Below are 16,568 nucleotides of genomic sequence, written 5' to 3'. Positions count from 1 at the left end.
AGACTTACTTTTGCATAAAGTAAAAGGCCTTGCTTCCTGCCTGGTGGTTTCAGCCTCCGCTGCCTGAGCTTCAAAGGAGAGCTGCTAACTCTGCAGTATCAAGTCAAGCTTTCAAACCGCACTGGCAGGGAACTGAAGGAACTGAAGCCGTTCAAGTCATTCATTTGGTAAAATCTGTTGGGGGGGGGGGGGGGTGAAAGTTAACTCAGCTGAGTGCTTGCACTGCTGTAATGCAGTGCATCATTACCAAAGAAGAGTTGTGATAAAGAAAAAGACACACTTCCTGTTTTCTCCATTATGCTCATCTGCGGTGGATGTCTTCCTGTCTGAGCTGCTAACACCAGCAGCTGTATTGACCCTCATTTCCTTTCCACCCTCCGCTTGATCTGCATCTCCGCGGCGCTCACGGTACGTCTGCTAACCATCGTAATGATTCAACTTTGAGCTTTTCTTCTTCTTTTTTTTTGTATTTGGAATTGGACCTCTTTGCTGCCGGTTGGTGACGGTTGCTGTTTTGTTTATTGAGTGTGTATTCGGGGTGCTGTTGTACGTATTTGCTTGGAGCATGATTTTTTTTAACGTGTGCTACATACAAAAACACAAACAACAACAAGAAAAAAACACACTAAAGAAAGAAAACAGACAAACAAAGACAACAAGCAGTTGAAACAAAAGTAGCCCAACATGCTTGAAAAGGAGCAGGAAGAAGCAATGATTCTTTTTGGTCGGTTCACAGTGGATATGAGCATCAGCTTTGTTCAATATTCTTCTTCATCATGTGTCACAATATGATGTTTCAATCTTTGTGTGCAATGAAAGGGAAAAAAAAAAACTCAAATGCAATTCATCCATATTATTAGTGATGCATTTGCTGCATACGTGTGTAATACATAGTAAAGTTCCATTTACCACCTGTTGAAACCCCAGTTACCAAAGAGATTGATTGTTCCATTCATTGTTTTGATTAAATTCACTCATGTTAATGATTTTAATTTTAATTCCTGTCAGACACGACGGTCGTTGCTTTCCCTTTCACTTGCAGAAGTGATTCTGCTGCTGTCAGCTGAAATACAGGATAACAAGTTACCGTCGCGACTCTTTAAGATATGTGAGCCGTGCAATCACTTTCAAATTTTCAATGGCCTACATTATCACAGCATTCATAAAAAAAAATCAAGAAAAAGAAATCTTCGATGAAGTGACAGTCAGAATTGATACCAAAATAGAATTCACTGTTTTATTCTTGGTGGTTTTTATTCAAGAGAAAATCCCTCTGATGTCCTCTGACAACTCAGATTTCAAGTATTTTATCATCTTACATTGAGTTATCTTCCATATGATTCATAAGTCTATGGGTCAATCGTTGCCTGGTCTCATGTTACCATTTTTGACTCTTTTAGCAACTGTCATTTTTTTTCCAGCAATGTAACTGGCTGCAATGACTTTTATTTTGTCAAATGATTTCATTTTGTAATTAAATGAGGTAACAACATTACATGTAACTGGGAACTTCCCAACACTGCCTGCCACAAAGTCCACTGACGGCTCTCCCCTCCTGTGACACAGTGTCGCTCGCCCTGGTTACAGGTGTGTGGCTGCAGTCAGGTTACACTTGCCGCCACTCTGTTGCCCCACATTCTCTCTCTCTGTCTGGTAGTGGCGGACAGCGGCTGCAACATCCTCGTTTTGAGTCAAGCGGTCTCTGCACCGCTTTAGCAGTGACGCATGCAATCTGTGTAGATCAAACTTTAACACGCAAACCAACAAGACACACTTTCTATAAGCGTGTGCAAGCGGTGTAGCGCCCCCTAGTTTGGATCTTGGTAATTCAGCCCATTAGTGTTTTGGTTTTTTTTTCTTAAAGGTACAGTGTGTAAAATTTGGGGCACTCATTTGAGGGTCACAACATCTGGCTGGGGGCGACACGGTGGCGCAGTGGTCAGCGCTGCCGCCTCACAGCAAGAAGGTTGTGGGTTTCATTCCGGACCTGGGACCTTCCTGTGTGGAGTCTGCATGTTCTCCCTGTGTCTGCTGGCTTCTCTCCGGGTTCTCCCTGTGTCTGCTGGCTTCTCTCCAGGTTCTCCCTGTGTCTGCTGGCTTCTCTCCAGGTTCTCCCTGTGTCTGCGTGGGTTCTCTCCGGGTTCTCCCTGTGTCTGCGTGGGTTCTCTCCAGGTTCTCCCTGTGTCTGCGTGGGTTCTCTCCCGCTTCTCCCTGTGTGGAGTCTCCAGGTTCTCCCTGTGTCTGCGGGCTTCTCTCCAGGTTCTCCCTGTGTCTGCGTGGGTTCTCTCCGGGTTCTCCCTGTGTGGAGTCTCCAGGTTCTCCCTGTGTCTGCGGGCTTCTCTCCAGGTTCTCCCTGTGTCTGCGTGGCTTCTCTCCGGGCTCTCCCTGTGTCTGCGGGCTTCTCTCCAGGTTCTCCCTGTGTCTGCTGGCTTCTCTCCAGGTTCTCCCTGTGTCTGCTGGCTTCTCTCCGGGTTCTCCCTGTGTCTGCGTGGCTTCTCTGCGGGTTCTCCCTGTGTCTGTGGGCTTCTCTCCAGGTTCTCCCTGTGTCTGCTGGCTTCTCTCCGGGTTCTCCCTGTGTCTGCTGGCTTCTCTCCAGGTTCTCCCTGTGTCTGCTGGCTTCTCTCCAGGTTCTCCCTGTGTCTGTGGGCTTCTCTCCGGGTTCTCCCTGTGTCTGCTGGCTTCTCTCCAGGTTCTCCCTGTGTCTGCTGGCTTCTCTCCGGGTTCTCCCTGTGTCTGCGTGGCTTCTCTCTGGGTTCTCCCTGTGTCTGCGGGCTTCTCTCCGGGTTCTCCCTGTGTCTGCTGGCTTCTCTCCAGGTTCTCCCTGTGTCTGCTGTCTTCTCTCCGGGTTCTCCCTGTGTCTGCGTGGCTTCTCTCCGGGTTCTCCCTGTGTCTGTGGGCTTCTCTCCAGGTTCTCCCTGTGTCTGCGTGGGTTCTCTCTGGGTTCTCCCTGTGTGGAGTCTCCAGGTTCTCCCTGTGTCTGCTGGCTTCTCTCTGGGTTCTCCCTGTGTCTGCTGGGTTCTCTCCAGGTTCTCCCTGTGTCTGCTGGCTTCTCTCCGGGTTCTCCCTTTGTCTGTGGGCTTCTCTCCGGGTTCTCCCTGTGTGGAGTCTCCAGGTTCTCCCTGTGTCTGCGGGCTTCTCTCCAGGTTCTCCCTGTGTCTGCGGGGCTTCTCTCCGGGTTCTCCCTGTGTCTGCGTGGGTTCTCTCCGGGTTCTCCGGCTTCCTCCCACACTCCAAAAACATGCATGTGAGGTCAATTGAAGACTCAAAAGTGTCCGTAGGTGTGCGTGTGAGTGTGAATGGTTGTGAATGGTGTCTATGTGACCCTGCGATGAACTGGTGACCTGTGCAGGGTGCCACCCTGCCTTCACCCTATGACAGCTGGGAGGGGCTCCAGCAGACCCCCGTGACCCTGAGCTCAGGAAGAAGTGGGTATACTGTAGAAGATGAATGAATGAATGAATGAACATCTGGCTGCTTCCATCTTCCTTACCTCACCTACTTTTCTGAGCCATGCACACTATTTGCTTGGCAGGTCAGCAGGCACTGGTTCATCCAAACTACCCTCCACCCCCACCACCACCACCAAACACCACCACCACCATCGTGTCATGGCAGTGAATGGTGCAACAACCCAACTGAGCCAAACAATCTGGACACAGTTTTTAATGACATCATTTTCTCTGTCTTCCTTCCTTCACAAAATCCATCAAACTACACAGGTCCAACGTAAACTCATCCCTTCATCCCTTCATCCCTTCATCCCTCCATGTTTCAAGCACTTTTAGCAGAGAACTTTGACTTTTTGACTCTCCTCCACTCTGTGTTATCCACAGGAAGTGTAGTGCATCTGCATCTCACATTTATTTCAAGCTGCAGCCTTGGATGCCATGGGATGCTTTCTAAAGCAGCTCTGGAGTCAAATTTGCTTCATTCTGGGATTTTTCATTGCACCCATGAGCCGAACTCTCAAAAACGACACGCAATTGTTTAGTACAGCATGCACAGGAATATCTTTTCTTCTTCTTATATATACAGTAGTACCTGAAAAATTAGAATATTAAGTAAAAGTTGTTTTATTTTGGCAATTTAACATAAAAGATGAAAGCAACACATTTTATTGAGCCATTCCACGCAAATTGACATCTCAAGCAGTTCCCTGTTGTAACTTTGCTGATTAAGATTTTCAGCTCATTAAAACCACAAACCCACAAACTAAGAAAATGAGAATACTGTGAAAAGCTTCAGTTTTGTAGCTTCAAAGAGTCCAAAGAATCCAAAACACCTGCAAAAGGCTCCTGAGCCTTTAACAAGTCTGTGTTGGTTTGTTGGCTCAGAAGAGTTCACACATGGGCAAACACAACAACCTTCTCAGGAGACTCATGTTCTGGGCAGTACTGTATATCTTGTTGCACATAATCAACTATCACTGACAGGTGCTCCTCACTCTAGTGAGGTTTAAACTGCAGCTTCACTGGAACAGGCTTCAGAAGATTGAACTGGAATTCACTCATTGACCAAGAATCAGCTTCCTGTTTTTTCCTTCAGTTTAAAAAATAAATAAATAAATAGTTCAGGTTGGTAACAGATTGAAAAGTGGCCACTTCCTTCTTCTTTTTCAGTTGCCTCTCAATTTATGCAATGATTATTCGCCAACAATATCTTCCGATTAGGAAACCGTGTCAGCAAAGTTGCAATCCCTTTTCCACCAGCCTATAGCCTATAACCACCAGCCTGTAGCCTATAGCCACCAGCCTATAGCCACCAGCCTATAGCCTATAGCCACCAGCCTATAGCCTATAGCCACCAGCCTATAGCCACCAGCCTGTAGCCTATAGCCACCAGCCTGTAGCCACCAGCCTATAGCCTATAGCCACCAGCCTATAGCCACCAGCCTGTAGCCTATAGCCACCAGCCTATAGCCGCCAGCCTATAGCCACCAGCCTATAGCCTATAGCCACAAGCCTATAGCCACCAGCCTATAGCCTATAGCCACCAGCCTATAGCCACAAGCCTATAGGCTATAGCCACAAGCCTATAGCCACCAGCCTATAGCCTATAGCCACCAGCCTATAGCCACAAGCCTATAGCCTATAGCCACCAGCCTATAGCCACAAGCCTATAGCCACCAGCCTGTAGCCTATAGCCACCAGCCTGTAGCCTATAACCACCAGCCTTATATGCAGAGCCTCTCCTGAAATACTCAGCTTGAAGCTTGCCACTTGAAGGGTCTCCAGTAGCAGGCAGCACAGCAGCGATGTCCACGCTCCCGAATCCTCCTGTCGTTGCAGGATGTGTTGGAACAGAAGGGAAAACTCGGCTCCCTTACAAAGATGGCGGTGAAAGACTGCAACCCAGTGTGAGGAAGACGTTTGCTTTCCAAATAGTATAAGAAAAAACAAACTACTGATATTTTACAGCGATTAAACACTCACACAGATATTTTAGTGAGTTCTACGTTAAGCTATTGCCAGTGACTCTTGCCAAACCTTACACACTGCACCTTTAACTGAAATATGGAGGGATGCACTGATACCACTTTCTGATGGAGAAGTGGCACTGCCACACATTTCTGTGTGTTTTAACAGCTTTGCCACATATTTAACTACAAAACTAACTTTAAAACCTGTTAGTGTACAGTAGTGTTAGTCTACTACAACAGTAGTGTGAAGTGTGTCGTTGCGTGTGCTGTGTTACATTTGGTCCCTCCTCTGCACAGCTTTGCTGAACATGGTTTGCATTTGTTGTTGTTTTTCTTCCACCTGAAAGTATTTCCTCAGCGCTGACACGACTCCTCACTGCTGGAGTATCTGTGTTGTGGTATCAGTACAAGTAGAGTACTCAACCCAGGTATGGGTACCAATTTCCGATACCAGTATTGGCATCGGTGCAAGCGTACTTTTTAGTCTTTCCTAACCAGGTCTGAGAGTCTATACAGTCTAACAGTCGAGGTTGATGCATCTCTACAGGATTTAAAACCCTCTAAAGCAAACTGTATTCTCAGACTTTGGATGGACCAATAATGTTTTCTTGATGGAAATTCATCAGCATTTCATCAATGATTGCATACGGCCTTCTTGGCCAAAAGGTTTGGACAACACTGATAATGCAAAAGTAGTCACAGCTGCTGCTGATACATTATGATTGTACATATATATATATATATATATATATATATATGTGTGTGTGTATATGTATATACACGTACCTGGTATACTCAGAATGTTAAAAATGCATATATAATTATATCGGTCTCTATTGCACATGTAACATATCATACGCATAATTATAAATAGCTCATAACATTTGGAACTGGGTGGCAATATCGATACATTTTGGCCTTGGTGAAACGTCATTCCTACATCCTTTTTTAATTTTTATTTTAACTTTTTTCTATTTGTTTTTCTATATTTCTTTGGTGTGTTTCTCTTATTTTTTCTTTCCCTTTTGAAGAAGGCCATAAAAAGCAGTCTCCGGCTTCCTCCCACACTTCAAAAACATGCATGTGAGGTCAATTGAAGACTCAAAATTGTCCGTAGGTGTGTGTGTGAGTGTGAATGGTTGTGAATGGTGTCTATGTGACCCTGCGATGAACTGGTGACCTGTGGTGACCATGACCATGAGGTGATTAGGGGTAGGACTGGATAAGTCCAGTACTTCTCCCTGCTCCTTTCGAGCATATTAAAGTTGTGGACATTGATTATCGTTGTTGTTGTTGTTGTTGTTGTTTTCTTGAGGAATAGGCTTACATATTCTTATTACTGAATCCTTTTAGTTCTTTTCCTTCTTTTTTTATGCTTGAATAAAGAATTAAATTAAAAAAAAAAGTACTGTTTTCCACTTTTCTCCTCACTTAGCAATAGAAGATGTCGGTTGAAGATCTTCTGCTTGAGACGTTAGAGGGTCTGGACAGCGATGACTTCGACACATTCAAGTGGCGCCTGACGCATCGCGTCTTAGAGGACTGCCCGCCCGTTCCCAAGGCCCGCCTGGACAATGCAAAGAGGACAGACACTGTCAGCACTCTAATGGAGTACTACGTGGGAAAAGCTGTGAACGTCACCATTGAGGTCTTGAAGAAAATGAAAAACAACCTTGCTGCTGAGCAGTTAAGGAGCAAACATGCAGGTGAGATGTTATAGGAAACCAAACGGAGACACTTTTTCCTTTTTCTCATGTAACCATCCACTCGTTTACAGAGAGGAATCCAGAGTCGTCCTCCGCCTCAGCCTCTTCCTCTGCTGGAGCCCCTTGTGTATCCATATCGGCCCACGGACAAAGTGTGATCATCTCCCCAACTGTAGTACACAGCACCACAGGAGCAATGAAAATTGTCAATAAAAACCAATGAAATAAACAAACTATTGTAATATTGTAAACCTGTTGGCTGCAACATATAAAGAAGTCCCCTACTGGTCGTGCTAGGCATTTTAATGTAACATTTGTTTTGCTGTACAGCCTATCAGCAGTGTACTGTGTTGTTAGACAGAAGATAGTGACAATTTGCCTGGTGAATAACTACTGAGTCGAGAAAACAAAATAAAAGGTTGCCAAATAAAAGGGACTCAGTCATGTCTGCTGATGGGGACATACATGGGGAGCTCCCTGTTGTCCATTTAGTCTTTAGGGGAGGCTCCCTGTTGTCCACTTTAGTCTTTTCGGTAGTGTTCTGTTCCCCGCTTGTATCACAGAATTTTCCTCAGGCTACTCAAACACTTTGCCTCTTTGCCAGAACTTTGCTTCCCATGTACGGATTTACCACTTCCTTGTGACTCCTTGATGCCAGTGTTGGAGCAGTACCTACAGTGTCTCCTGGTCGCTACTGTCATTGTTTCCTTGCCCCTTTGTAAGTAAACTCTTTTAATTACCTTTTGAGCATCCTGTGTCCACTTCTGGGTCGCGACTCGGGTCCCCATGTATTATAATTATTATTATTATTATTATTAGTAGTAGTAGTAGTAGTATGCGCCCACAAACAAGACCAGTTCCATTGAGTTCAAAGGGACGGGTCTTTCGCAATGGAGATAAAGAAATAAAAGCATTAATAGAAAAGAAAAAAAATAGATAAATGAAAGGCGAACAATAAGACAAAGAGAAAAAAGAAAGGGATACAGAGCAATCAGCTAAAGATGAAGTTGTTAAAGTGGGAGCATAAATTCACAGCTTTCAACGCTTTCTTATTCTTAGCAACAGCTATTGACTGGAAATATATCTGCAGTTCCTTCATAAAGACACAAAAAAACAGGGTTTGACTTAACAAACTTGCATTTATGAATACAGAACTTTTCTAGGATTATTATCAGATTTATAACGAAGTATTCTTTTGCAACCGAGGGGTCAAAGTGTGTCAAACCAAGTGGTACATTTTGAAAGAGGATTTTATTTTATTGTTGTTAAATCGCGGCGTCACCCTGTGAGTCACAGGCTGTGACTCGTCGCACCCGGATGTGACGTTGCGATGAGCCTCGCGCTACGTTTCGCTGCGTGACGTGTGTGACAAACACCAGGAAGTGAGAGTAGCCTCTCGACGGTTAGCTCTGAGGATATACATGCAATGAAACACACACACGGCTCGGGAGGCTCAACGCAAAGTTCGTTTAACTTGACAACGACGACCGCCATTTAGACGACGTCTCGATTCAACGGCCAACGTCGCCCCGACTCGACTCGTGTTCCGCGAGAGCTGCCGTTATTCTTTTAGCCATCTGGCAGTGTGTGCGCGCGCTGGCGCTAGCAAGTTTGTCGCTGTTAGCGAGTTGATCGCTGTCGAGTGATGGCTGTGGCTCACAGATGTTTGGCCGTGGCTGGATATTTGCTCCTGCTGCTGGTTGCCTGCGAAGGAAGGAAACATTCGCTCACGCTAAATGTAAGTTTGTTTGTTTGTTTGTTTGTTTTTTTCCCATAACAAGTCTGGTTATCAGTGCGACGGCGAACGGAGGGCTTGAATTCCACCACACACACAGAGAGAGAGAGAGAGCATTGCGTAGCTTGTAGCGTGTATGATTGAATTAGCTGATTAAAAACAAAAACAATTAAACAAGGAACTTTACTCGCGATAAACGCGTCATGAGATCATCTGACATCTAACGTACGTGTGAGATCCGGTAAAACAGCGTCTGTTCGCCGTGAAAGAAGACTGAAATCTGTAGTGTTTGTAGTCAAGAGCGAACCCACTGCGACCAAGACATCCAGGATAGAGCCCGAGACCACTTCAAGACGGCATATATCTAAGAGGAATAACAACAAAACAGGAAGAAATTACCAGTATCTGTAACTCTCTTTTCAGCAAGGTGTCTTGTAATCGTTCTCTTTAACTTTGCCAACTATTATAACTATAATCCCCCCCCCCCCAAAAAAAAAAAAAAAAAAGATATTTTGCTTCATAAAATTGAAAAATAAACTCACTAGGAATAAATAAGGGGGGCAGGCAGGGTGTCACTCGTAAACCGCAGCAGCTGCATTCTTTCTCTGTTATTATCATGTGGTTGTAGTGTTGGCTGAGCCTTGACTAGCCCAGTCCAGTCCGTCCAGTTTGAGACTGGGACCAGACCCAGTAAAAATGCCTCAGAGGCCGAGACCCTTAAAACCTCCAGGACTGCAACACTGTAACAATCTATCATTGGACTTAGTCACTTCCTCTCCTTGTCTTGTGCCCAGAATGAAACCCGATATGCCGTCGACCTCAACAACTTTGGCTTCTTTGCTGATGGGACTCTGGATGTAAACCTGATGTCGTTGCATCTGTCGGATGAGTCGGTCGACTTCAGCGCCTACCCTGTGAGTGTTTGCTTGCTTGCTTGAGTTGCTGTTGTTTCAAAAAGCTTTTCAGTTATTGGTGGTGTTGGTGTTGGTGTGGGAACAGAGGGCGGGGGGACGGGGGGGGGGTGAAATGACTCTTTGGGTTGTTTGAAGTTTGGGACAACATTGCGTACCAAACTTAGACTCCATCTCCACGTTTAAATCCCACCTCAAGAGCAACCTGTTCAGGCAGGCCTATCCAGGTACTACCCAGAAAATTAGAATATCCTGAAAAGGTTGTTGTATTTCTGCAATTCAACTTAAAAGGTGAAGTTTTTATTTCTTTGGATTTTGCTGATCAGGTCTTGCAGCTTAAAAAAAAACTAAAACTCAAATTTTATAATAATTTTCTGGGTTTGTGGTTTTAATAAGCTGAAAATATTAATCAGCAAAGTTACAACAAGGAACTGCTTGAGACGTCAATTTGCGTGGAATGGCTCAATAAAATGTGTTGCTTTCATCTTTTATGTTAAATTGCCAAAATAAAACAACTTTTACTTGATGTTCTCATTTTTCGGGTACTACCTGTACCTGATTGTCAGCATTTTTCCTCTGTTTTCTATTGTTTTGTCATGTTGACTTTTATTGAAATTTTTTTTTAACTGTTGTTTGGCGACCTGGAGTGCCTTGAAAGGCGCTGTATAAATTAAATGTATTATCATATTTATATTTACTTATCATTATTATTATTACTTCTTGAACTGTCAGTGGCTGAGCTGAGAAATCACCCCCTCTGTTTCTTATCTCCTCAGGTTGGTTTCAGCCTCTCCAGGTCACGTGTGAATGGAGTGTTGTCCTACACAGTGAGCATGAGTGACACGCACACACGCACGCACACAAATCTTGTTCATGCAATTCATGTCATTTAGCAAAAGTGTGTTTATTCCTCTGTTGTAACGTTTGCTTTTCTGTAGGCAGAAGAAACGGACACCTGCCCGCTGGTTCTCACACAGCTGCCTAACAAGGAGCCCCTCATTCTTTTTCTCATTGACGTCAAGTCGCGCAGGTTTGTGTCTCAGCGCCGGCTGTGAAAAATGCGATGCGCTTTCACTTTTTCTGTCTCCCAGCGTTTGGTGATCTTTGTTTTTGTTTGTTTATGTTTGCTTAGCGTCAATGTGAAAACTGTGGGCGAGTCAGACAACGTCTTAATCTCAGTCCCAAAGGCTAAAGAGGTCAAAGGTCAGTTAGGCTTCCACTCTTCTACTCTTGCGAATCCCTTCGGTTGTTGTTTTTGTCGCCGGCCGTATTTCAAGTTGTCGAAAGTAAAAGCATTTCAAAGTTTGATACATTTCGCTGTTTTGTCAATGCTGATTAATTCATGTTGTGTGTCAACTATGTTGTTGTGTGTTTCCCTCAAAATGCTGCCTTTTAGGTGACAGGAAAACCAGAGAGGCCCCTACCAATTCTCCTGGCGTGGCGGAGGAGCCGGCGAAAGTTGCTGAAAAGCAGGGAGGAGAGCCGGATGAGAAGAAGAAGGAGGAGGAGACGCAGCCAGCGGACAAAGACAAAGACGAAAAGTCAAAGAGCACAGTGTCGAAAAACATGGACCAAAACACCTTCCTGGTGAGAGTTGTGTGTCTGCTCGCACATATGAAAACCATCCCTTCCTGTAAAGTCGAGTTCTAATCTCTGCTTACTCGCAGCTGAACAAGACCACAACACAACAACTGACGTTGGCGCTGGACAATAGAAACGGTTCCTACAACTTCAGCGTAAGCCCCCCCCCCCCCCTCTCCCTCCCCCCCTCCTGGTCCTGACATTGAGAAGAAACTCCTCCATCAGCTGCTTCTGAAGCCCTTGTTTGTGTCCCGCCACAGTTCCACATGGTGGTCGGCCCCAAGGCGCAGGGTCTCTACAGCCTCCGCTTCCACTACTGTCCCAACAGGAGAGCTCCGCCCTCATCCTCCTACTCCTTCACAGTGAGTGTTGAGCGCTAGCGCGTGCCTGCCCTCTGCTGTGTGCATGTGCTGAGCCAAGTGTAACCTGTCCAGGTGGACGTGATGGAGAAGAATCCAGGGGGCTACCTGTCTGCAGCGGAGATGCCTCTGTCTCGGCTCTACATCGGCATGGCTGGAGTCTTCCTCACTGCTGCCCTGCTCTGGGTCTACATACTCATGAAGCACAGGTACATTTTTCATCCGGTTGAACTTTTGCCTTTTGATATGACACGCCGTTAAGCTGTGTCCTTGGCTGCGTCTCAACTCAGGGTCAGGGTCCTTCCAAGGCTGCATCTGAAGGCCAGTTGCGTCACAGCACTGCGCGAAGGCTTGAAACCAATTCCCAAAAGTCTGAAGGACCCTCCAAATGCACCCTCCAAATGCACCCTACTGTTAGCAACCACACACATGGTTGCAATAAAAAAGACAAAAGCTGAAAGTCTTTGGCCACACCCAGAGAGGCTGCAGCCGTCAAATTAAAGTCTTGGCTTTGGGATGGCGAGTACCTCAGTTTATAGTGGACGTGTGTGTTCTGCTTATTGTGCTGCTCAAATGAAGGACAGCTGCGTCGACAGGCGCTATGCAGACAGACAGAGAGAATATTACTGAAGTTTTGATGTGACGTCATTGACTCTGCCTTTTCGCCTGGGAAAAATTTGACGCAGGAGTGAAAAAAAAATCGCAGTCACTTTTTTTGGCTCTGTGGAAACTAGCTGCTGCTGTGGAAAGTTGCAAAACAAAAAACAAATTATTTGCCTCGCAAATTTGCTCCCGGGTGTGTTAGGAGCTTTAGAATGAGTCATGTGTCATGTAAATGTACCGAGTGCCTTCGTATTATTCTTATTATTGACTTAAAATGTTGAACTGTCCCTTTAACACGAGCTGACCCCAACTAGTTTGGTGCGTTTTGGCAAACAAAAGCGTTCTGTGCAGGTGCTTTGCAACACGACAACGCTGATGTGCTGCCCACTAGTGGTTCTCTGCGAGAACTCCTATGCATCTGTGTGTATTGTAGCGATGCGGCCGCTCTATAGTGGGCCTGTAATCAATGAAACGCTTTGAAGAAAGTAAGGAGGGCCGATGGGCTGTAGTTCCCATCTGTACCACTAGGGGTGAGTGTGGCTCCACCTCATGCTTTCCTTGGAAGGGAATCCTTGCTCGTCTATTTTGATATCATTGGAGGGATTCAGAGTCTTGGTGTTCTTTCCGCTGTGCGACTGCTTGCTGGGCAGGTTGAGTTTTTCAAGAGGTCTTCATGCCCTCTTTCTATGACTGTCCCCACACAAAGGTTGTTGGAACCGGATGCTTTGATCTGTTTATACAGTTGGATCCGGATTATGGTCACAGCGCTTTGCTTTTTTTCACCCTAGCCTATATCCTGGCGTTAACACACGAGTGCGGTTTATTTGTAGACTTAACCCTTTAAACGCCAGAATCATTTTCAAGAAAACATTCAATTTGGATATCACGATTTCAAATGGCTGTGACTTTAAATTACAGATAAAGCCAGACTGTAATTGAGAAAAATCTTCAGTAAACCCAAACTTTTTTGTTTGTTTGTTTTTTGGATTATGTCAGGGGTCTGTGTGTCAGATCCCTGTCTCCACAATACCCCACAGGCTCATCAAAATGCTTTATCCACTTTTGATCATTTCCCACATATCTCAAACAGACTACACCCCGCTGCTTGGTGACTGTCGTGGCACATGGACTCGCTGCCGCTGCGTAGATAAAGACGCACCGGCAGACTCACAGGCTCTCACTGGACGACTGAACATCATCGTTAGAGTGCGAACATTCCTCTGCTTTATCTGAGTCAGCCAGTACTTGACGAAGTACTTTGTCAACAAACAAACCTCTCGGCGATGTATTCTCTGTAAAATTCTCTCTCTCTCTCTCTCTCTCTCTCTCTCTCTCTCTCTCTCTCTCTCTCTCTTTCTCTCTCTCTCTCTCTCTCTCTCTCCGCTCCCACTGCAACCACTTCCTCGTCTCCTCGACTGAGGCGGTCTTTCTCTCTCTTTATACTCCGAAATCTGAATATAAACCCCCCGCACCCCACCAATGCTGCTCAGATTGAAGCCACAGGTGTCTGCCATCTCCTGGTGTAAAGTGGAAACTACTTTCAGCACCATATTTGCCGCTGTGGCCTGTTTAATTCAGCAAGGACGCTTGTCAAAATTTTGCGACCATGGCGCCTAAAAGGGGTAAGAATTATTTTTCCAGCTCATAACGCAGCAGAAAACCCCAGCAAAGGCGGCCGAGAAGCAACTTTGGGATCTGATCGCATCGTCTCTGTTTAGGTTCCTGTTGTCAAAGGAGATAAAACCTCGTTACAAGCCACCCAAACGCACATGACAACTGTCAGGCTGACCCTCAACATGCTTGCATCGGCTCAGACCTCACTCAGAAGCTCTCTCTCCTCGCTCTTTATTTTGCAGGTACAGCGTGTTTAAGATCCACTGGCTCATGGCAGCGCTCGCCTTCACAAAGTCCACCTCTTTGGTTTTCCACAGCGTGAGTAGACCGACAAACTGTCGCCCTCGTCGCGTCCCGTTACTGTGCTGCAGTGGTGTCACATGGACTCCACACCTGGAATCTGTGTCTCTGAATCTTAGATCAACTACCACTTCATCAACACCGAGGGCCATCGCATCGAGGGCTGGGCTGTTATGTATTACATCACACACTTGTAAGTGCAAATGCATCGACAAATTCAGTTTAATTGATTTATTTTTTTGTACAATTCATTGCTTTTCTCCACCGCTTACATTCTTTCTGGCGTTTTTCCTCACAGACTTAAGGGGGCGCTCCTGTTCATCACACTGGCATTGATCGGCACTGGCTGGGCTTTTGTCAAGTACATCCTGTCTGACAAGGAAAAGAAGATATTTGTCATAGTCATACCTCTGCAGGTGTGTATATAGATATGTACGCACGCTTGCGTACCTGCGTTGCACTTTTTGTCACATGCGTGTGCGTCACGGTTTCCGCCCTCAACGCCTCAGGTCCTGGCCAATGTGGCCTACATCATCATCGAGTCCACCGAGGAAGGTTCTAGTGAATACAATCTGTGGAAGGAGATCCTGTTCCTGGTGGACCTCATCTGCTGCGGCGCCATTCTCTTCCCCGTGGTCTGGTGAGTCGCTGCGTTCCCGTCACTCCTAGAATTGTGCAAAGAACTACCGTAATTTCCGGAGTATAAGCCGCTACTTTTTTCCCGCGCGTTGAACCCTGCGGCGGTGCGGCCAGTCTGTGGTTTCTTACAGCTAACGGCCACTAGGGGACCTTCTCAACCTATGGGTTTTTGGATGGGCTCGGGAAAGAGTGAGACAGGCAGTTTGCGCGAACAACGAAAGCAAAAGTGGAAGCAAACGCAGAGCGAGAGCAAGACAGTTTGCGCAAAGGATGTTTTCATGCACAAACCCTCCTTGTGGAAAACAAAGGAAGAATTGCACACGATGCAGCTTTTAAGTTAAAGGCAGTGGATCTGGCTGTCAAAGGAGGAAACAGAGAAACACTCATCATTTCTATATCACAAGAAAAGGGTGAACACAGAACAAGTCAATCAAATGATGTTCCTGAGCACGGTCCGACTCCACACCTCCCATTAACCGAGGTGACCAGCTGGACCCCGCAAACAGGATCCGCGGTGCGAGTCCAGAGTCGCAGGCTCGCAGCCGCCGAACCGATCCGCTCCGCGGACCCGTTTCCTGACCAAACACCCGCAGCTTATAGTCCAGTGCGGCTTGTATATGTACACATTTGTACACATTTGTTTCCCCCCGCCCCCCACCTCGGAGGTGTTCCACGCCACCTTCACAGACCTGAGGCTCCCCAAAACCAACCATCGAACTGACAGAGGCCTTCTGATGAAGAGCAGATTAATTTCTAATGAAAGTCCACCGAGTTCCGTCAACGATGATCGTAAATGTAGAGTAAAATGAAATACGTAAAGATGTTTTGTTTTTTAATCACAAAAGGAAACGGGATAAGTTTGCATATTTTGGGGCTGTACATTCATAATTTAACCGTCTTTGCAGGTCCATCCGCCATCTCCAAGAGGCATCAAACACCGATGGAAAAGGTTGGAATTTTTCTGAAATTAAAATCTCAATCCAAATCTTACTTCTTCTTTTTTTTTTAAGTTGTTTGAATGTTTCTATTTGAATGAAATGAAAATGTGTCTTGTTTCCTCTTCAGCTGCCATGAATTTAGAGAAGCTGAAGCTCTTCAGGCACTACTATGTGATGGTAAGATTTATTGTAGATCTCTGGTCCATGAGCTCTTCTTTAGTTTCAAATCACTTTGTTCTGTGAGATTCAGGAACTTTTCCACCTAAACTGCGACTGTCCTGTAGCTTCTACTCACCAGCAAACTCTCCAAAGCTTCACTTCTGCTCCATTCACTCGGCCAATCAAGCTGTTTAAAAAAAAAAAAAAAAATCACACCCCAAAGCGCATTGAAGAGAATTGTACGACAGTCCTGAGTCCTGACCTCTGCTGGTCAGGAGGGCTCCCCACACCCCAATGACCTGAATTAATACAACCGTCGGTGTGACACCACGGCTCCCTCACATTACTGTTCCTTAATGGTGGTGGGTTGAGCAACACTTCACTTCTGCAGCATTTAGGAAGAAGATGATGAAGAAGAAGACCTTTATTGATCCCATGATGGGGAAATTTGCATAATTACAACAACAACAACAGCAACAACAACAATAAAAAAGGCTACAGTGCAAAAGGTCAAGGATTATATCAACTGAAGATGTAGACAAAAATAAAATATCTATAAGTATGTACAGATAGATAAGAAGCGAGATAAATAGCAAGATATTTA

At 45.6% G+C, this 16,568-nt stretch overlaps 2 protein-coding genes across 2 annotated transcripts in view; both read left to right on the top strand.

The window, feature by feature from the left end:
• The first annotated feature begins 252 nt into the window (after positions 1-252).
• LOC142879939 (caspase b-like) lies at positions 253-7,557 on the top strand. The gene is made up of 3 exons (XM_076013507.1): positions 253-408; positions 6,855-7,125; positions 7,197-7,557. The coding sequence occupies exons 2-3, from the start codon at positions 6,864-6,866 to the stop codon at positions 7,346-7,348; spliced, it is 414 nt and encodes a 137-aa protein (XP_075869622.1). The 5' UTR covers positions 253-408; positions 6,855-6,863; the 3' UTR covers positions 7,349-7,557.
• Positions 7,558-8,496: 939 nt separating this feature from the next.
• gpr108 (G protein-coupled receptor 108) overlaps positions 8,497-16,568 on the top strand; it is a 12,236-nt gene continuing 4,164 nt past the window's right edge. Inside the window, exons 1-15 of the mRNA XM_076013366.1 lie at positions 8,497-8,863; positions 9,655-9,774; positions 10,548-10,598; positions 10,710-10,801; positions 10,904-10,974; positions 11,168-11,358; positions 11,439-11,507; positions 11,613-11,714; positions 11,787-11,920; positions 14,171-14,246; positions 14,348-14,421; positions 14,527-14,644; positions 14,738-14,868; positions 15,773-15,816; positions 15,933-15,982. Coding sequence (XP_075869481.1) covers positions 8,771-8,863; positions 9,655-9,774; positions 10,548-10,598; positions 10,710-10,801; positions 10,904-10,974; positions 11,168-11,358; positions 11,439-11,507; positions 11,613-11,714; positions 11,787-11,920; positions 14,171-14,246; positions 14,348-14,421; positions 14,527-14,644; positions 14,738-14,868; positions 15,773-15,816; positions 15,933-15,982 — 1,416 coding nt within the window. The 5' untranslated portion in view covers positions 8,497-8,770. The remainder of the gene's footprint in view (positions 8,864-9,654; positions 9,775-10,547; positions 10,599-10,709; positions 10,802-10,903; positions 10,975-11,167; positions 11,359-11,438; positions 11,508-11,612; positions 11,715-11,786; positions 11,921-14,170; positions 14,247-14,347; positions 14,422-14,526; positions 14,645-14,737; positions 14,869-15,772; positions 15,817-15,932; positions 15,983-16,568) is intronic.

Source organism: Nelusetta ayraudi, unplaced genomic scaffold (genome assembly GCF_046127955.1).
Source record: "Nelusetta ayraudi isolate G7.1 ecotype Tasmania unplaced genomic scaffold, CSIRO-AGI_Nayr_v1 ptg000006l, whole genome shotgun sequence".
In the NCBI taxonomy this organism is placed as follows: Eukaryota; Metazoa; Chordata; class Actinopteri; order Tetraodontiformes; family Monacanthidae; genus Nelusetta; species Nelusetta ayraudi.
The sequence above is the reverse complement of the archived record's forward strand: the minus strand, read 5'-3'. Positions and strand labels throughout refer to the sequence as shown.

Excerpts from the sequence above, each read along its gene's own strand:
- LOC142879939 (XM_076013507.1), top strand. The coding sequence starts at position 6,864 with ATGTCGGTTGAAGATCTTCTGCTTGAGACGTTAGAGGGTCTGGACAGC. Across the intron at positions 7,126-7,196 it reads GTTAAGGAGCAAACATGCAG|AGAGGAATCCAGAGTCGTCC; the intron begins GTGAGATGTTAT and ends ACTCGTTTACAG.